General features: G+C 32.3%; 3 protein-coding genes across 3 annotated transcripts; 2 read left to right on the forward strand and 1 right to left on the reverse strand.

The window, feature by feature from the left end:
- Positions 1 to 981: 981 nt before the first annotated feature.
- LOC110630281 lies at positions 982 to 4,798 on the forward strand. The gene is made up of 2 exons (XM_021777690.2): positions 982 to 1,328; positions 2,867 to 4,798. The coding sequence occupies exons 1-2, from the start codon at positions 1,226 to 1,228 to the stop codon at positions 4,459 to 4,461; spliced, it is 1,698 nt and encodes a 565-aa protein (XP_021633382.1). The 5' UTR covers positions 982 to 1,225; the 3' UTR covers positions 4,462 to 4,798.
- A 4,729-nt stretch (positions 4,799 to 9,527) lies between these two features.
- On the forward strand, positions 9,528 to 14,845 carry LOC110630342 (auxin-responsive protein IAA11). The gene is made up of 5 exons (XM_021777789.2): positions 9,528 to 9,993; positions 12,605 to 12,918; positions 13,467 to 13,602; positions 14,285 to 14,346; positions 14,441 to 14,845. Exons 1-5 carry the CDS (start codon positions 9,644 to 9,646, stop codon positions 14,488 to 14,490), a joined length of 912 nt encoding a protein of 303 aa, XP_021633481.1. The 5' UTR covers positions 9,528 to 9,643; the 3' UTR covers positions 14,491 to 14,845.
- Positions 14,846 to 14,849: 4 nt separating this feature from the next.
- Positions 14,850 to 18,887, reverse strand: LOC110630341 (MDIS1-interacting receptor like kinase 1). The gene is made up of 2 exons (XM_021777788.2): positions 15,882 to 18,887; positions 14,850 to 15,596 (listed from the first exon to the last, which is right to left on the reverse strand). The coding sequence occupies exons 1-2, from the start codon at positions 18,526 to 18,528 to the stop codon at positions 15,211 to 15,213; spliced, it is 3,033 nt and encodes a 1,010-aa protein (XP_021633480.1). The 5' UTR covers positions 18,529 to 18,887; the 3' UTR covers positions 14,850 to 15,210.
- Positions 18,888 to 21,819: the final 2,932 nt, after the last annotated feature.

Consider the following 21,819-nt stretch of genomic DNA (forward strand, 5'->3'; position numbering starts at 1 on the left):
TTTTTTCAAGTTTTAAAAACCTTAAATTCATGCATAATCTTTATTAAACCAATGGTTAAAAATGTATCAAATCACTTGGTAAATACTACAATTTCGAGCTCCATATCTCCTATTTTCTACTCAATAAAAAAAAAAAAAAAAACCCTAAATTCATATGTGAGAGAGTATGTTATTTTTTGAAAGGATTTTAAAAATTTCAATTTCCAACTCAGATTTAATAAGTTAAAAAAGTTGTCTCTAAAACTTTCAAATATCCGAAAACAACCTACTATTACTTCTAACAAATAAAACATTACGGATATTTAAAAATCATAAAAAAAAATTATTTTAAATAACTTTAACTTGAAAAATCTTTATTTTACTCCCTTCAAAATAGAGAATACATATGTTAAAATTTTATATCCATATTTTAAATTTAAGATTTAAGATGAATATGTTTCTTTTTTATTTTTGCAATTAACTAAGCAGCGAATATTAGGTTTAATCATATTATTCATTTTGATACTATTTATTTCTATAATTTATGTTTAATAATATTTATGTGACCTTTAGAGGAAAGTATACACAAAATAAAATAAATTTGAGCATTTTATAGACAAACATGGGATTTTCATGAAGTGACCTAATTTGAAGTCTCTCTCTTTGAACTAAAATAATAATAATAAAAAAATAAATCTATTAATTTTATGGATAAAAAAGTAAGAAATATAAAACCTTTTAAATTCTTTAAGCACAACCCTATTATTAAATAAATTGATTACTTCAAAAAATTCATTCTTCACATTGTAATTTATAAAATTTAGCTGTTAAATAGTTATGTTTTTGTAAAAGTTACAGTTTAAAAATTAATAATAAAAAGTTAAGATGTAAATTTATTTTTCTATAAAATTATGTATTTGTGTATGTATTTAAAACTGTAATAATGAAAAGCTAGTTGGAGTGGAACCTTCATAATCACTGATAAACAACTTCAACCAAATTGCAGAATTATTGATCAAATAAGATCTAAGAAGGCCCACAAATCGATCTAGCCATCCTCCTTTCCTATTCCTGGGACCCTGTAATATATGATTTTTTATGCTTACAGGTTACCTGTTCATGATCATAATCACACATGTCCAGTCTCTTCACAGGCACTCAACCCATGGATACAACGTTCCAATTTACAGACTTTTTTATGGATGATTCATTTTCTCTGTGACAATACTGAGATACGAACGTGGAGATGTTCAGAGGCAAGTGTTTCTGTTGGAAGAGGATCGACAATTCGTTGCCGCCTGAACCTCACTCCTTCTCTCTACCTGCTCCTCTCCCAGATTGGCCTCCAGGTACACCAATTTTCATCCGCAAGCTCTTTTCTTTCTTCTTTCATTTTAGTTTATCGTATTTTGATCTTAATCTTAATGGGTTAGTGATGGGTTGTCAATTTTTGCCTTACTATGATTAGTGGGTTCTTGGATTATGTTATAGCCTCTGCGTTTCAGGATGGATTAAGTTATAGTTTCTTCTCTTCATGTACAACTTCTAATGATTTCTCATGGGTTATCTGTTTGTTTTGTTGAAAATTTGTGTTGCATTACTAGAAGGTATTTTTCTTTTTGGGTTATGACTCAATTGAAGCTCTGGATCAATCTTGTGCTTAATTACTGATGTTTACGACTCTACAAAATGCGCGCTGGCTTTATCGTTTTTCTCTTTGTGCAAGAGGACCTCTTTATGTGGATGGAGGTTGGCTTTTTTAAAAGAAGCTGATTATAGCTCTTGTACAATTGCCAGCTGCTACACTTTGAATAAACTACCCACCTTGATTGAGTGTCTTTTGCTTTCGGTGGTTTCGTACGTACATACTGAATAGTTCTTTAAGGTGGATGGAACCATGAAGGAAAAAGGTCCTCAGTGATTTCTCTTGATTCTTTTGGCTCATAGTTTATGGAATTTGATGTGTTTCAAACTTTGCTGCATTATCAAATGCCATTTTGTTTTTCATTCGCATAGTTGTCACAGAATAAAGTGGCTAGTTAAGCAGAACCTATGCTGTTCTTTTTAGGAGATTCACTTTCTGGTCTTTATAGCTTTTTACTTGTTATGCTCTCTCTCTCTCTCTCTCTCTCTCTCTCTCCTTCTTTTTACTCCTTTTTTTTTCCTGCAAAGGATGCCTCCAGAAAATGATGTTTTGTTTCTGCAATCTGGATTTATTTCGTAGTGAAGTTTAGTTAACATGAATGGTAACTTCTAAGCTCCGTGGTTTTGCTGTTATGTTTTTCTCTATTTTATTTTCTTCTCCTTCTAGTTAAAAATATGAGTTAGAGATCTTTATTGTAATTCATTTCTTGAACTTTTTCGTCATGTGTGGGAGGGTCTATCACAGTTGAATGTGGTTTGTCTTGATGCATATTTGTTTGAGATAACTGGATCTACAGACTTCTAAGATTCAAGAGATTGTCCTTTGGTCTTCTGGGAAAAATATGAGCTGGAGATATTGATACAGCAGGCAGTCTTGACAGTTTGTTTTTAATCTTGTTTATTAGATGAAAAAAAAAAACTCATATTCTCTTGTTATGGTGCTATTTGATAATCATGCTCGCCAACTTGAATAATTACGATTGTTATGTGAAACAAAACCAGAGCAGACTAATTCTTTTATTTTCATATATGTTTAGAGTTCATATCTTTTATTTTTATAATGGGACTGTCAAAATTCTTCCACAGTATTATATGCTTAAGATTTGAAAATGAAGAATGGTGAAGTAAAATGTTGAAGAGTGATCCTGTGAGTCTCAAACATATTTTTACTTGCTAGTTTCTGCTTCTAGCTATTTGTTTTAGTTTCTTGTATTTTTGAAAATTAATTATCTGTTATCTACAGGCCAAGGATTTGCTTCTGGAAGGATAAATCTAGGGGAAATTGAAGTTGTTAAAGTTTCCAGGTTTGAGTTGGTTTGGAGCTGCAATCTTTCACAGGACAAGAAGAAAGGTGTTTCATTCTACAAACCTGTGGGAGTGCCTGATGGATTTTGTAGCCTTGGTCACTACTGCCAATTTAACAATCGACCCTTGAGAGGTTGTCTTGTAGCTAGGGAGGTTGCTATTCCTGAGACAGAAGCCATTAATTTTGGTGGATCTGTGAATTCACCTGCACTTAAAAAGCCCCTTGATTATACCTTGGTCTGGTCTTCATATGACATAAATAAGGAAAACTATGATGGATGTGGTTTCTTCTGGCTATCCCAACCTCCTGAAGGCTATAAGCCTTTGGGCTATTTAGTTACTGATAACCCAGACAAACCAAGTTTGGATGAAGTGAGGTGTGTTAGAGCAGACCTGACAGATGACTGTCAAGCTTATCGCCCGATTCTTACTTGCTATTCTAAATTTTCAGCTTCTCCATTTCAAGTTTGGAGCACAAGACCCAGTCATCGAGGAATGCTGGGGAAAGGTGTTTCAGTTGGCACATTTTTCTGCAGTAGCCACTGGACATCTGGAGAGGAACTAAGTATTGTGTGCTTGAGGAATTTAAATCCTGAACTACACAGCATGCCAAATGTTGAACAGATCCATGTACTCATCAATCACTATGGGCCAAGAGTTTTCTTTCATCCTGATGAGGTCTACTTACCATCTTCTGTTTCATGGTTTTTCAAAAATGGAGCACAGTTATACAAAGCTGGTGACTCGACTGGCGAACCCATCGATGTTGGTGGCTCTAATTTGCCAGTCGGGGAAATGAATGACGAAGCATTTTGGATAGACATGCCTAGTGATGACCACAGAAACACCGTCAAATTTGGAAAATTGGAAAGTGCAAAACTATATGTTCATGTGAAGCCTGCACATGGTGGGGCTTTCACTGATATAGCAATGTGGTTATTTTTCCCTTTCAATGGACCAGCTACTCTTAAGGTTGGACCTGTAAATGTTGCCCTTACCAAGATTGGGCAGCATCTGTGTGACTGGGAGCATTTCACTCTTCGTGTATGCAACTGTACTGGTGAGCTATGGAGTGTGTATTTCTCTCAGCACAGCGGTGGCAAATGGATTGAAGCTTATGATTTGGAGTACATGGAGGGCAACAAACCTATTGTTTATTCATCGAAAAGTGGACATGCAAGCTATCCTCATCCTGGGACTTACATCCAGGGATCTGCAAAACTTGGGATTGGAATAAGGAACGATGCGGCTCGTAGTAATTTATATATAGATTCAAGCACCCATTATGAAATTATTGCAGCAGAGTGTATAGGAGGTGGCAATTTCATTGAGCCTATTTGGTTGCAATATATGAGGAAGTGGGGTCCAAGAATTGTCTACAAATCAAGGAATCAAATCATTAACCGTTTGTCCATGATGCTTAGATATCCTGTGGAAAACATATTTTTTAAGCTTCCAGGGGAGCTTCATGGGGAAGAAGGTCCTACTGGACCCAAGGAAAAGAATAACTGGGTGGGAGATGAAAGAGGGTAGGTTTGTTCTTTCACTGCTCATGTTACACAGTTAGGGAATCATTGAATTCCACGGTGTGTATAATATATGTACATGTCTCATTCTTGTATAGGAATGTTTATGATATGAGTGCATTGGTTTCCTTCTAGCTAATGGTCTTTCTGATAGGAAAAAGAAGGTAGCAAATTATGTATGGTTGCTGGATAGTATATGGAAGCTGAAGAAGATCCTTGGATAGCCATTTATTTATCTAGTTGCTGGTTTTTCAGCCCCATTAGTGATTTTAGTCATATGTGTATGTCTTCACTTGTAACATAGTTGTTGGGAAGGCAAAAGAAATGAATTTTATTTAACTTTATAGTTTATTATTATTAATTGGTTATTTGGAACTTGATGTGGGTAGATGGGGCCTCGGCTAATCCCCCTCAAAGCTAGCTTGTGGGGACAAGTTCTCGTTCAGACACTAACAGGATGCTGATAAGTCTGTATTGCAAGTCTGGTTGCTTAGATAAACTGGCAGATAATCATTTATGATGTATATGGGAGGTATTAGTCATGCTCACAAGGAAATGAGGCAGGATGATCAGCTAAGCATGTTTTTCCTTTTCTTCTTCCTGCCTGGATTTATGCTTCCTGGATTCATGTGGAAGACATCTGAGAAAGAGAGAGCCAAAACGAAGACTACCTTTCTTTCGTTTTCTTTAGTTAGGATAATATTATGGTCAACTAGTTTATCATTCATTTCAGATTCCAGCAAAGCAATGGAAAAAGCCAGTAATGGAGGTTTGTGTATTTGTCTACTCATTGCAATTTTATATGCTTTCATTTCTTCTTTGAGCTCTCTAAATTTGCTACATCAATTAGGTTTAAATTTATAGCCTCTCAAAGAAACATGTGCTGATGTGTAAATTCCTTTTTTCGTCGCCTTTCTTCGTAACAGCTTTGGCTTGGTATGATCAGATTTTCATTTTATCTCCATCCTTCCACCCTCTCTCTTGCATGTGAATGTCTCCTTTGGTCCACACCCTAAGATGGGCAACCTAATTCCTCAGCCCCACCTCCAAGGAAGCAGTGGCCACTTGGTCCATAGGTAGCACCATCATTTTGCATTGATCTAAAAGTAATGTCTCCAATTATCTTGTGATATTGAGCTGTTTTCACGTCCCAAATTTGACGAAATACAAAAAATTAAAATTATATATAATAATCAGTATGAAATTATTAAATAATTTAATGTGATTTAATTATATTAGGTAAGTGAAAAATTGATTCAAAAGTTATTTGAATAAATTTAGACCGGTTGTTAGAAACGTTGAGTATCTAATGAAAGTGACAAAAGGAGTATCCATATGAGATAAGATTGAACCGTTCCAAATATTAGCGAACTACAATACCTTTATACGATTCAATATCCAGAGTCTTAAAAGCTGGAGAACAAATGAAAAGTTGCATACGATCAAGTATGTCGGATCATCTTTTTGATTTTCGTTTGGCATTCCACACAAGTCCTTCTTCTTCCAGCATTAAGAGACCAGGTTCTCCGGCGTCCAATCCGGTAGATTCATTTTAGTCATGGGGTTTAAATTTGCAGTGTTGTTTGGATACATTGAAGATCAAGCAATTGAGGAAGTACCCTGTTTCTTACAGAGTACCTTATCAATTGCTTTTTGGGCTCAACACTGTTAGCCCCATGTAAAAGCCTCTGAACATTTTGATGTTGCAGCACAGGGAGAGAAGTTTAGAAGCTCTTTTTTTTTTAATCATTTAAAAAAATGGTCAAATGGGTAAAAGTTGAAAACCCTAAACATTAATTTTATTTTATTTTTCCCAATTTTATTGGGATTGGAGAGAGATCAGTGTCATCATCATGGCATCATCTGAAAGGACCATGGAAGAAGGAAAAGCAGAGACATACAGACATTGCAGCATTTTGAAGTGCTTGGAAAGTTTATTTTTAAACACAGGGAGAAAGGACGGTCAGAGTGAAAATAAATTGTATTCATGAATTGTGTGCCCTTCTCTTCTGGCTACTTACTGATTTATAAATTGTAAAAAATAATAATAATAAATTGTTATTTGCATTTTGTAAAAATAAAATTTTCCCATTTATTTTAGATTATTTATGAATAAATTTGTTAATTTTAAAAACAATTTAATAAATATTAATTATGTTTTTTAGTATAATAATAAGTTTTGAAAAAGGATGTAGGTAAAATTTACATTTTAATTCATATTTTTTTAATAGTTAATAATTTAATCTTTAAATTTTTATTTTATTAATAAAATAATCTTTTTATTAAATTTATAGTAATTATTAATTAAAAAAATAATTACCAAAATTTATTATTTATTATATTTTTTAAAATTTGTAAAAAACGAAAATTTTATTTTTAAAGAAGGACGGCAAAAAAACTGTGACAGGCAGAAGCCAGAGAAAAGCACAAAAGCTTCCAAGTGAAGAAAAATCAACAGTGGTGGAAACCATGAAACTGTCATGTGTCAGCGAATCAGCAGAGGAAGCGTGGAAACATATAATGATTCGCCCGTATCTAATCGTAGCGCCTACACTAAATACAAAATTCTATTTTTGCCCCCACAATTTTTCTCTAATTACGAAAAAGACGTCAAACGCGGACTCTGTCCCCCCGTCTCCGGACAATCCGTCCATGTCGAAACTCTGTCTAGTGCACGTGCCACACGAGAAAAGAAAGCGCAGCTCATCTCATACCCGAAATATTTCCCTGTTTTTTCTTTTTCTTTTTCTTTTGATTAATAATTTTTTATTCTAAATAATATATCTATATATGTTTTTTTCAATTTTTAAAAAATAATACTTTCATCTTTATATTTAATTTTAGTAAAAATTTTCAAATATATGAATATTCCTTTCATTTTATGAAAATAAATTTATTTATTTTTTATATATTAATATAAATATAATTAGTATTATTAAAATATATTGTATTTTTAATATATTATTCACTTGTATTTTTTATTATTAATTATTTTTAAAATTAATAAATATATTATATTTCAATAAAAATATAAATAAAAAATTATATTACCCTCCAATTAAGAAACCTATATAAATTAAATAAAATTAATTAATATTTTTAAAATATCCCACTTATTAAAGAAAAAATATATAATGAAATATTAAAATAAAAAAAATACTTACTAAAAAAAACTCTTAAAATAGCAAATAAAAAACAGGAAATAACATAAATTGAAAGATTTCAATTAAACAAGTAAAAATAAAAAATAGATTGCTAAATATTAAAATTTAAAAGATATGTTAAGCACTTTGTTTAGATATAGAAAATAAAAAATTACAATTTTCTTCTCATTTTCAATGAATGTTATAGGTGAAAATAAGAAAGGAAAATAATTTTTTAATAATAAAATAATTATTTTACTTTTTTATAATTAAAATAAATAATTTTTAAAATAAAAAATAATTATATTCACTTTCCATTCATTTTCTCTCTAATTTTAAAAAAGTAAATAATAATTTTAATATATTATTTTTTACCCTTATTTTTCTTCCTATCTATTTTCCTCCAATCTAAATAAAATAAAAGAAAAATATTTTGATTTTTATTCTAAATTTTCTTCCATCCGCATAATTTTTATATAATTTAAATTAAAAAAATATTTTCAACTTGTTATAATTTTTATCCACTTTATTTTTTATAAAAAAATATATTTTTTTTATTAATTTTTAATTATATATTTTAAATATATTAAATTTTATTAAATATTAAAAATATTTTCAAAATTTTTTAAAAATAAAATAAAATAGTTAATTTATATATTATTATATTTAAAAATAAAAGTGAAGGATAATTTTGAAATGATTAAAAAAATAGATAAAAATTATGATCAAATGGAATAATATTAATTTTTTAAGAGAATTATTAATTAGTTTCTGTAATATAATAAAATTTATTAATTAATTTTTTTTATTTTAAAAATATATTTTAATTATTAAATAATTTACTAATGAATTATTTTATTAATTTTAATTATTAAATATTAAAAAAATTTAAAATATTATAAATTAAAAAGACTAATTAATTTAATTTTTATAAAATTAAGAGATTAATTAATAAATTTTATTTATAATAAAATTATAAAATTTAATATGTAAAGTTAATAAAAAAATTCAGTAAATTTTTTCATATTTTTAAATATTTTAATGATTTTGTTAAAATAATAAATTAATTAATAAATTTAATTAAATTTGAAAAATTAAATAATTATTTTTCCTAATTTTTTCTATTAACTCAAAAACGCTGAATTAATTGCGGACTCCGAATAAATGAATAATATAATTTGGGTTGGTTGATTTGGCGTGACCATTAAAATGGAGGAGGAAGGGTCAATGCCGGTCGGTTATTACAAGCATACTTGATTACCTCACCTGTGCGGCTCCCATTAGCTCCTAACTCCTACTTGCCCACCCGTGTCATGTCCGGTCCCACTCTTGTCGGCTTGTCGTTTGGACCTCGTAGTAATGGGACCCCCTTTTCTTTACCCAAGGCAAATAGTTGGGTCCCACTTCTGAACGTGGAAGTTTCCAGTTTTTTTATTTTTAATACTTTTCTTTTTCTGTTTCTTCTCTTCTCTTCACTCTTGTTTTTATATTTCTCCCGAGATTATATATATTAATGTCGAATATTACTATTTATGTCTTATAATAATTGTGGTTTTAAATATTTTTTATCTCATATTATTTATCATTTCAAAATAATAATGTTTATTAATTTTTATATGTACTTTATTAGTCTTTAAATTTTTTAATATTAATATATAAAAAATTAATAACTTAAAGAATATTTTAGATAAATTATTAAAAATATTTTTAAAATTAAAATATTAATTATTTTTATAGATTTAAATAAATAAATTTTAAAGAATAGGTATTATGAAAGGAAGATAATAATACATTTTTAAAGAAAAAAGAAATTGAAAATATCGGGAAGAGAAGCAGAGATATTGGAAAATCAGAAGGCAAAACCAAAACCATGAAAAAGAACCAGACAGGTGGGCCCCAATCCACACATCAAAATCCTTTTCTCTCTTTTCTGAATCCTTCCTTTCTCATTCCCATTTACTGCACTTTCCCCAGAACCCACCGAACTCAACCATCTCCATTATCAACCACCCTCCTCCTTGTCTTCTTCCTCTTTATTCCTTTTTCATGCAACTTGTTTTCTGCGGCGGCGCTGGTGGTGGTGCGACTGAGGCCATGTCGACGGTGTCCAGGGATGACAACGCTGCTATGTCATCTGAGGATTCTTCCAGCCCTGATGATGCTGAACTCGAGCTTGGTCTTGGCTTGAGTCTTGGTGGTGGTTTCAAGAGCAAGCAAATAGCAGTTAAGAGTCATTATGCTAGGATTTTGACTGCCCAGGATTTGCCTTCTTGTGTTTCTGCTTCTTCTTCTTCTTCCTCTACGTCGTCGTTCTCTTCCACTTTGAGTAGAGCCAACGCTACGGCTGGGACTAAGCGGAGTGCTGATTCTGTCTCCACCACTAATGGTGCTTCCAGGTATAAATACGGTCATTTCGCCTTCAATTCTCGATCTTTATTTTTAACTGCTTCCCTTGTTTTTTCTTATTTTTGTGGGTTTCTTTTTCATATTGTAGGACTTTTTATCCCCGAATTGATCATAATAGCTTCTATTGATCCCTTGTTTTGTCTTAATTATTTTGGTAATAAACAAATGCATTCACTAATGTGTTTACTTTCACTCGTCTTGTTGGCATGAATCAAAGCCAGTTAGGTTTTGATGATCTAATTTTGGTATTTGGTGGATCTAACCTAATCAATCTCCTGAATTTCCTCCTAAAAAAATTGTAAAAATGGTGGAGATTTATCATTAGCTACAGCTGAAGTTGTATGCCAAATGAAAAATGATCATTAATAGAAAGCAAGTTTTCAATGGGTGTTTACCCACCAGGGAAACCTCTTTATTTGCTTTTTTAAGGTGTGCCTACCTCTGTGGCTCTCTTATCTCCGCCTTTCAATTAAATATTTATATGAATATTTTACCTCTCACCCCTTTGCACGTGAGAACACCATGATGGCTCAAATCTATGTTTTTAGCCAAAGCCCCTTGAATATGTATGCTTTGGTTTTCTTATGCTTTCAGTTTGCAATTTATTCCATTTTGTGTTCCAACTAATTGAATGAAGAACTATTAGATCATATATGGTAGATATAAGTTTGAAATTGAAGAGATCTATTATGTAAAAGCAATCTTTAGCTGCCTCGCCCCAGTTCCTCTAGGCTCAGTCTGACCCTTTCAAATGCAGAACTGAATAGTTCTGCAAATCACTAATTTAATTTGATGTGGAGGACGCCTTAAATAAATTAACTATCTGATCTAGAACTTGAATGGAATGTTTGCCTTTCTTGTTTATATAATTTCAAACAAGTCTACTGATATTATCACATTGTAAATTAAGTATCATGGAATTAAAAATGAAAATTTATTCAATAATATAACAAAAAAAAGATATAAAGCAAAATATAGAAACAAATATTACAATGTTAGAAGGATTGGTAAATGGTGAATTGCAAGTTAGCATATTCCCCCTTTTTTTCAATAACAAGTTTGAATATGGAGATGGTTATCAAGATTTAGAATCAGTCCAATGATGATAATATAAGATCCCCAATTGAAATGGTTATTATTATGGTCCTTAACCCAATAAACTGAAAAGGTATCACTCCTAGATGTGGACAGGATGATCCAATAAATTGTGTAAGTTATAAATGGAACCACTGAAATTTCAGTCACCAGAAGGATGGGAGGGGTGTTTCTTGAGTCAAAGTGGCTCATATTATTATTAGGAAAATTAATAGACGCTTAAAGACCCAAGAAATGAAGAGGACATGCAAGCCTTTTGGTACGGTTCAATATTTTGAGTTGGCCCATAATTTTATTATGGGGGCAGGGGCATTATTGTATTTTGGTAATAGAGATGCTAGCTATGTAAAGGTAACACTACTATGATGTAATTGGATTTTTCTAGTAGTAAACAGAGTTCAGCGGCCCCGTGGACATAGGTATATTATCGACTCATGCAAAATTCTGTGTGTTTGTTTGATTGTTCTTTTTCTTTGTTCTCTGTGACTATGACCATGACCATGTTTAAAAACTCAAGTGCCAGTACTGCCAGGTTCCATCTACTCTCTGCCTATGATCGTGAAAGTTTTGTTCTGGAGCAGTTCTTTACTTACTGGCTTAGATAAATAGTTTAATAGGACCATAGAGCCAGAAATTAACAAAAGTTCTACTGTATTCTGAATTTCTGATGGTAATTGATGCTGGTATGATAAACAACTGCAAAACATCCTGCATTAGGCAACAACAACTGCAAAACATCCTGCATTAGGCAACAACATGGAAATCCTTTGTTATTTGTTTAAACCAATTCTAAATTCTGAACTTGTGGTTCATATGACATCTTGTCCCATCTCACAACGAGAGTGGTCTAGCTTTATTGATTGTCTATGTGAATTTGTTCTTGCTTCCCCATCCCTATCCTCTCACAGAATGCGCTGCACTCTTATTTGAAGTAGGTTCTTATGCTGTGGTGATACTGAATACTGATAACCTAAGTTGGTGTTTGTTGTAGTTTCTGACCACCAATAATTGCTTGTTGGCCTTTTTCAGGTGGTAACACTTTGCTTGATTTTTTTGCTTTTATATTCTTCTCTGTACATGTGTTGTAACTTGAGGTCCTATTATAGTCTTCCACACGGTTAAATACCTCATGTTGCACTATAGAGAGCATTGCTTGATTAAATACTGTCAATTATTTGTAGGAAATCCAAAAGTTGATCCTTGTAATTAGTCCTCTTTATTGTCCTCCTCTTCTTTCTCCCTTTTTATGAATAGCATTTATGTGTAACCTCAGTCCACTGCACCCCCCTCATTAGCTGAGCTAAGGCCTTTGGCATGACTATGAATGTTGAATGAAAAGTTTTTTCTTCTTATTCTGGTATTTTGCGACCTTATGATATAGGATCATTCTTTTTGGTAAAGTGGCCTTTATTGTTTCATTGTCAACGTTTGAAATATGCTTTCCTTCATTCATGGGATTGAATTTTTTTTTTCTTCTTTTTGTTTTTGTCTCCAACCTTGAATCAGTCAAGTTGTTGGTTGGCCGCCAATAAGAGCTTATAGAATGAACAGTATGGTCAACCAGGCCAAATCGGTGGCAACTGAAGAATATAATTCAATAATTGGAAAAAATAAAAGCAAGACTGCTGTGCTGGAGAAGACTAACAATGGAAGTACAATCAATAATGCCAAGGTCAGGAATTCGCTCTATGTCAAGGTGAATATGGATGGGATTGCTATAGGAAGAAAGGTTGATCTCAATGCTCATGGATGTTATGAGACCTTAGCCCAAACCTTGGAAGACATGTTCCTTCGACCTAACCCAACAATCAATGCATTACGTAAGCTTTTTCCTATCTTTTCACTTCAGTCCCGAAGTGGTTGACCTGTTTTAGGATTGTTTTAAGAGTTTTATAGGCCATGCAAGTGGGATCTTAGTGTCATTTTATCTTCCAAGAAGTTTTTGTATGTTCTTAAATTTGTATGCTTTGATATTTTTAATAATAGTTTTGATAAATAACAATGCAATTCTTGATATAATTATTTATAGGAACTGTAACTGATCCATCTGATTAGTTTTCGTACTTGGTAAAAATATTGATTAATCTTCATTTATAAGCTTCTGTAATTTCTGATCTCAAAAATCACGGTAAAAATATTGTTTCTTGAGAATTGCATGAATATATTAGTATTCTGGTAAAATTTTTTAAACAAACCCTTAGCTTTTAAAAAAAAAAAAAAAAAAAATCCTGTATCCTGGAATTCAGTTGTGTTAATTGTTTGCAGGCGTGATGTCAGTAGTCGGGGGCTGAGGCCTGTCATTGTGTTCTATGATCTATCCCTAGTACAATTATAATTTAACTGATGGTGGCATTATATGTGTAAATAGGATCAAATGTACCAGAGCATAATCTGATGGTAAAAGCAACAAGATGCCCAAAATTGCTGGATGGTTCATCTGAGTTTGTGCTCACTTATGAGGACAAGGATGGGGATTGGATGCTTGTTGGAGATGTTCCTTGGGGGTATGTATCATCCATTTAACATGTGCATCTCTGTGTTTATGCTAGTACATGACAAAATAAAATCTTGTATATATTTCCAAAGCCTGGAAGCTAAGGCCATGTGCACAAGCAAGAAAATTAGAGCTAGTAGATGGTTCCGATTGTTTGCAGATTATGATGGCAGAAAATTACATTTTTCTGGTTACCAACTTGTAGAGCAGGTGCTATTCATCATTAGACTCAGTACCATGAAAACAAAGATGCTATAAGGAGACATGTTTGATGGAAAAAGCAGAGAGAGCAAGAGGCACACAATGGAGAAAAGTAGTCAGGGAAATATGGAATTGGGAGACACAGAACAAAGGAATAGATGAAAGAAAAAGAAAAGGGGAGAAGAATATAAAGAATATAGTTGCTTACTTTTGATTTTGCTTTTGTACTTCTACATTTTCAGCTTCTTTTGATTCATTTTGTTTACAATAGGGAAAAATTGCACAAGGAATTAGGAAATGCATAGCAAAGGAATAAATAAAAGAAAAAGAATAAGGGACGAAAAGGAAGTGGTTAATACTTTTGATGCTCTTTTACTTTCTCATGCTTTCTTGGCAGTTTAAAGCTTTAGCATTTTATCTATGTTCGAGACATTTTGTTTGGCATGTTCACATTATCTTTTTTTCTTTTTCAATTTGAATTTTGCTTTCAGGATGTTCCTTAGCTCTGTGAAGAGGCTTAGAATCATGAGGAGGTCTGAAGCAACTGGACTTGGTAAACAAACATGAAATCAACATTCTGATTCACCCCTGAAGCTGCACCTGCACTTAATGCACTAATTATGTTAGGTTAATTTTCTAATTTGTAGCTCCAAGGTTGCAAGAAAGGAATGGGAGACAAAGAAACAAGCCTATATAGGCTTTTCCCCTTAAACTTGAGTAAGATGAAGACAATCTATGGCTTGAAGAGTGATATACAAAGGAGAAAGAGAATAATGAAAGCATTTTGAAATAGTAATGACTGATTTTCTGCGGCATGGAGTTGGTTTTGGGTTGCTATATTTTCTTATCGTGATATTTGTTCATTCTTGTTTTATGTTCGAAAATACTCGCCCCACTTTTTTGAATGATACAACTACGTTAAGGTTGGGTGTATTATACTCATCCATACGTGCATAGTTCAGTGCATGTTTGTCTACAGATATTGTAAATTCCAGAGTGCTCAATTGCTTTTTCATCCTTGTGAATGCAAAAAGGAAATTATTTGTTCTGTAGATGTTCTTAATTGTTCTTAATTTGCCAGTTGACTCCTATGAAAATGATCTTTGCTTAACCATACATGCCGAATTGTCCTTGATCACCTGGAATTAATATGTAAATTCACACATTATTATTATTGTGGACTTGCTGAATCTATCTGTTACTACATCATCTCATATTAATGTCTGCAGATTTTGATATGTCTAATGCATCACTTACAACAGAAGAATGAGCATTTTATGCTTGGTGAATCAAATTTCATATACCCATTAATTTTTTGGACAATGCTTAGAACCATTGATTAGAAACATGAACAGAGACTACATACAAAAGAAGAATTAGACAAAATGATGGCCGAGGGACCTCATCTTTTATGTCCCTATACAAGGCCATTTACAGGTGAGGTGGTAAAGACAGGTTTCTCTATGTTGCTGCTACTTTTTCTCCGAGGCTTAGCCTCTCCAAGCATTGTTAACACATCTCTCATGGATGGTCTGTCCTTGGGGAGCTTAGCTGTGCAAAGAAGTGCTATCCTAAGGACTAACAGCATCTCTTCTTGGACATGCCTGCAATTGCCTACACTGTTGTCTAGTGCCTCTTCTAAAGGTCTGTTGTCCCTAATCTTTCTTCGAATCCATTCAACTATGTCTACAGATTCTCCAAACTCAGGATCCAACGGTCGCTTTCCGGTGAGAAGTTCTAGTAGAACTACACCATAGCTGTAAACATCTAGCTTCTCGTCCACCTTCAATGAGTATCCACATTCTGCCAAATGATAGAAACAAAAACATCATGATCTATGGACCAAGTGCTAGAATGACTTTGTTCAAGCTACTAGGATTAAAAAGAAAAGGGGTTGCTCTGCATCTCAAGCATCAACCCATAGGTGGCAATTGCTTATTCCTTGGGTACTTCTAGGATCTAGGTGCTTTATCCTCATCTTTTATAGGAGATTTGATTTGGCAAATTAATATCAGATAATATAGCACATTGTTCTGCAAGTGAAAGAGAACTACATCTTATGAATGAAGGCTTTGGCTAGAAAATTACCTGGTGCAATGTACCCGTACGATCCGGCGACCATGGAAACTGTTGCATTCTTCCGAATCATCATTCTTGCCAATCCAAAATCGGCAATTCTTGCCTCAAGGTTTGCATCAAGCAGAATGTTATTCGACTTGATGTCGCGATGAATGACTAGAGGGTGACAATCATGGTGTAGATAAGCGAGTCCTTGTGCAACTCCAACTGCTACATTATATCTAGAAACCCAGTCCACCAGCAATCTACCTGCTTGATTACCATGCAAGGCATCTCCCAGGTTGCCGTTGTGCATATATTCATATGCTATCATCATGTCAGTATCATTATAAAGAAAGCCTAGTAATCGAACGATATTTCGATGCCTTAGCTTCCCCAGGAGATTGACTTCTCCAACAAAATCATCACTGCTTCCTGTTTCAATGTCTGTTGCTGATCTCCATAACTTCTTAACTGCCACAACTGTGTTTAACCAAGGCATCTCTGCCTTGTAAACAGTCCCAGTTGCTCCCATTCCAATCACATTTGATTCCTTCACACAAGCTAGAATGTCTGAACTAGTGAAACCAAGCCTCTGGAATGCGATCAATCTCCAAGGCCATTCTCCATTGCCCGTTTTGAAACTTTCTTCAAAGCAACTTCCATTTGAATACCATCTCTTGTAGAGAGATCTTGCGCCAATAAGCGCAATTATAACTGCTAAAACTGATGAAATTCCAATTATCCACCTAGAAACAATGCGCTTTGTGTGCAAGCTCTTCTGCTTTGTTTCAGCAAGTAAATTGTGGCTGCAGGGAGTAAGAACACCGCCACAAAGACCTGCATTGCCAATAAAATCATTTGGATTGATTGTTTTCAAAACACCATTTGCAGGGATTGGACCTTCTAGGTTGTTGTATGAAACATTTAGCACTTCTAAGGCAGGTGAGGTACCGAAACTTTCGGGTATTCGGCCAGTTAAAGAGTTATTAGACAGATCAAGAATTGCCAATGTGGGCATTATTGCAATTGCTTTTGGGATTTCTCCAGTCAAATGATTGTTCTTAAGATTCAAATTTACCAATTTCTGACATGAAGAAATGCTAGCTGGAATGCTTCCAGAGAAATGGTTTGATGAGAGATCAAGCACAGAAAGTGAAGGACAGTCCTGGAATTGATCTGGGATTTCACCATCTAAGTTGTTATTTGAGGCCACAAAGTTCTGAAGTTTTGGAATCGCTAGAATTGTGGAAGGAAGAGAAGATCTAAGGTGGTTTCTAGAGAGATCAATGAAAGAAAGCGAAAAAGATGAAGCAAGGTCACTAGGGATTTGACCAGTAAGGCTATTGTTTGCCAACTCTAATCTTTGAAGCTTCTCAAGTTTCCCAAGTCCTACTGGAATTGTCCCAGAAAGAAAATTGTTCTGCACACGAACACGAACCAGCGAAGGACATGTGGACAAGCTGGGAGGGATTGGACCTGAGAAGGCATTGTTGAAGAGAATGAGCTTGGTGAGATTGCCAACAGTGCACAAGCCTGCTGGAATCTCACCAGAGAATGAATTTGATGATACATCCAACCACTGTAATGCTGAATTCTTGCCCAGATCAATAGGCAAGGGCCCTGCTAGTGAATTGTTCCACAGCTCAAGAATCTGTAATTGAGTAAGCCCTCCAAGTCTAGCAGGAACTGCACCTGATAACTGGTTGCACATCAGATTCAATAGCTTTAAATTTTTCAACTCAGTAATTGCCGCTGGAATTTCTCCTGATAACATATTATCAGAGAGATCCAGCAGCTGCAGAGAAGTCATGTTGCCAATCGCAGCAGGAATCTCGCCTTCAAACTCGTTCTGATACAAGAACACTGTCTCAAGATCCCTAAGCCTCCCCAGTTCAGCTGGAACCTCACCACCAAGATTGCCAACAGCCAAATCAAGATACTTCAGATTGGTGAGGTTTCCAAACTCTGCTGGAATCCCACCTTCGAACTCATTGTATCCAATTATCATTCTCTCCAATGATGAAAGCTGCCCCAGCTCCGGCGGTATTTCACCGGTGAGATTATTCCCAGAAAGTCCAAGAAACTTCAACTTTTGCAAGTTCTTGAAAGATTTCGGAACGAAGCCTTCTAAAAAATTCCCTCTGAGATCAAGCTTCTGCAGCAAAGTGGCATTGCCAATATCCTCCGGAATAAATCCTGAGAAGTCATTGCTTGAAGCATTTAGCAAAGTTAAACCAGCTGCTCTTCCAAGACCAAAAGGAAAGCTACCAACAAAAAGGTTCTGGCTCACATCAATGCTTATCAGCAAAGTGAGATTTGATAAAGCTTTTGTCAATGAAGAAGACAACCCATTGCAGCACAAGTTGAGAGAAGTAAGACTCTGTAGCTTTCCAATATCATCTGATACACGACCACTGAGATTCATGTGGGAGAGATCAAGCTTTTCAACAGCTCCATGGGAATTGCACCACACTCCAGTCCAGTTACAGTGAGCTGTTGTATTGTTGGACAATTTCCAATCTTGAAGCTTATTCAGGGGATCTAAAAGACCAGCTTTAATGGATAGCAGAGCTGATACTTCTTCATTCGAAGCAGCAGAAACAAAAGAATGAAAACCAACGCAACAACAGAAGAAGAAAATCAAGATTTTCAACTTCATGTTCTTCTTCCTCATTGGGTATTGAGTTCAGTCCCTCAGTAATCTGCCATTGTTTTTCTCAGTGGAAAGAGACAGCGAGAGAGAGAGAGAGCAAGCGACAGAAAAGAATGGCGAAAGCAGGAAGAGTAGGTATATAAGTAATAAAGAAATGATGATTAGATTAATTATGGAGAGCTCGTGAGGTCTTGGATTCTGCAAATGCAACAGCTCAGCTGTTAATCAGCAGCAAATGAAGGGGAAGCTTTTGGACTCATTGGAAGTTTCTTAGACATTAAACATGGCTAGAGAATGTTTCTTATTACTCACTTTTCCATTCTTTCTACTTCTTCTGTTACTGTAATGTGTTTCTTAGAGATTTTATTTTTATATATTTCAAATCATAAAAAAATATGACATTTTAGATAAATTATTATAAATTTTTTCAAAATTAAGATAGTAATTCTCCATTTTATTCCATTCTTTTCTTTTTCTTTACTAAATAATAATTCTTCATTTTCTTTTTTCTTATGGTATTAAGGCTACATTCTATATGATGTAATAAAAATATAATTTAATTACCTTATTTATCAAAAAATTATGGAATGTATGTAGAAATCTGGATTGACAACTATGGAATAAGCGAGGAACCCGAAGTTGCATGTATATATATATATATATATATAGAAAAATTATTATTTTTGGATTAAATACTGAAGTGAAGGGTAACTTCTAAGCATGATAATATGTTTTTTTTTCTTTAATTTTTAATAAATATGACAAGAATTTGGGTTATTAGATTGGCGTTGGTAGCTGTGACAATTTTCACTAAAGTCCGTAGGTATATAGAGTCCGTTCACGGCTACTGAATAAATTGAAAATTAAAATTTTAATATTTATAAAAATTAAATAAATTAATTTTAATTAGAAATTAAATTGAATCGAATTGATTTTATTTGATTATATGCAGGTAGGTTAATTTTAATTTTTAATAAATTTTTTATTTTTTATACTTTATTTTTAATATTTTAAAATTTAATTAAAATATTTTAATTTTAATATAATTTAATCTCTTCGTATTATTAAAAATAATATATTATTATTATTAATCGGTTCGATTTAATTTTTTATTTTTTTTATTAAAATTGAATCGAATCAAAATAATTGAAATTTTTAAAATTAAAAATCGAACTGAATTAAAATAAATAAAAAAAATTAAAATATCAAATTAATTTAATGATATCGATTTGTTCGATTTAAATCAAATACAACTCGCGTCTAGTCTGCCCTAATTTAGGAAAAAAAACGATGGCAGACAACAATATAATTAATAAATTAATTAAGTGGGGATTATTGTGAGAGAGTAGGTAATTAGTTGTTCGTTATGATGATTGAGTAAGATGGAATCTTTCCATGTTCTTTGGTAACCCTAAAACACAAACAAGTCCAAGTTCTTCTCCATTTTCCTTCATCTTTGGATCAATTTTTTATGTGTAGGGCACCCTTTAAGTTAAGGTAATTGTCCATTGAAATTATTTATATTGCCCTAATTTTCCTTTTCTTTGAAAAAAAAGGAAAAACTATTTCTCAGTAAATAAGGGGAGGAAACAAGAGGAAATGGGCCAAAACATTTACATTTTTTATATGAAATATTTAAAAGAAAAATACACATGCACTCATGTGAAAGGTTGCATTTTTTTTAAAAAAAAAAATTTCAATTTTTCTGCTTAATAGAAGAGAAGATGATGGGGGCCATGTGAAAGGGCAGCTTCCTAAGGAACTGCTTTCAGGATTTGTATTATTAGAGAGAGGAAAAAAAACAAAAATTAAAGAGAATTGACCATTTAGGGCAAGGGTATGTTGGGATATATGAGGTGGCCCACATGGCCGACCCCTAAAAAAAAAAAAAAAAAAAATCAAATCATCCTCCCATCAGTCAAGGGTTTGATTCCACATGCATGCATATGTTTTATTATTATTATTATTATTTAAATTGAATTTTCTCTTCTTTATTATTATTATTATTTAAATTGAATTTTCTGTATACTAAGAATATTGCGTCTTCCCTTCCCTTCCCTTCTACTTCATGCAGAATAAACACAACCATAACACTTACCATCATAAGCTTCTATTATAATGGTAATTTGTGAGATGGAAAAAAAATTATTGTTAAATTATGAACATATTTTAAAATTTAATAATGATTTTAGTAGTTAATTTTTTTACTTATAAATTAAAATCTATTGCTAAATTTAAGATGAATATTCTCGTTATTTTATTTAAGAACCCCACCTTTTTTCTTTATCAATAAATTTTGAAATCAATTGGCAATTTTCAAAAGAAAAATAAACCGTTTATTATTTAAAATTAATAATAAATTATAAATACATATATTTTTATAATTATATTCATATATTTTCATTAACTTTTTTAAATTTATTAAATTTTTATTTTTAATTCTATTCTATTATTTAAGAATTTTTTACGCAACAGCACTCGCAGTAGAAGCAATCACAATAGACTTAATAAGAAAGATTTGAAATATTTAAAAAGAAAAATTAACATCCATAGAGTTTTTTTCATTTATTTTTTGGATTTGGTGTTCATAATTATTTAAAATGATTCTGTATAATTTATCAATTGAGTTTATTTTTGAATTATTGATTATGAGGAACTAAATTTTTTTAGTAGAGGACTTATTAAATTGAATTATTGATTATGTAACTTAAATTATTAATCCTCTTTAATTTAATTTATTTGAGTTAAAAAAATATTTTAAAACTGAATAGGAAATTGACAATATTAATTGGATTGGAAATAAAAATGTGTAGTTTAAACAAAATAATTTGAGAAATTAATTAAAATATTGTTTGATTATTGAGATAAGTTAATTAATTTAATTTTAATAGAGAGAGAATCAATTATCTTAAAATAAATATCATTATTGGTAATCTAAATGCTAATTAGATTTTTATATATTTTAATATTTAATTTATAATTATCTTAAAAATCAATTATCTTAAAACAAAAATCAATTAGATTTTTTTTTCTCTAACTTTTTTTTGAATCTTTACTCCTTTGTCTCTCATTTTCTTTTTATTTTCTTCTATTTTATATTATTTTCTTTCCCTATGAGCTAATGAAATAATCACAGAACATATATAATCAATAATAAAAAAGTATAATCACTTTATAAATAAGGCAAATCTCTTAAAACATTTTTAATATATGAATTTTTGTTTATATATTTTCATCACAATTATTATAATATTTTTGAGAGATTAGGTTTATTCACCAAAACTGATTGACAAAAATAACTTAAGAGTTCTT

This window comes from Manihot esculenta, chromosome 13 (genome assembly GCF_001659605.2).
Source record: "Manihot esculenta cultivar AM560-2 chromosome 13, M.esculenta_v8, whole genome shotgun sequence".
Lineage (NCBI taxonomy): Eukaryota > Viridiplantae > Streptophyta > Magnoliopsida > Malpighiales > Euphorbiaceae > Manihot > Manihot esculenta.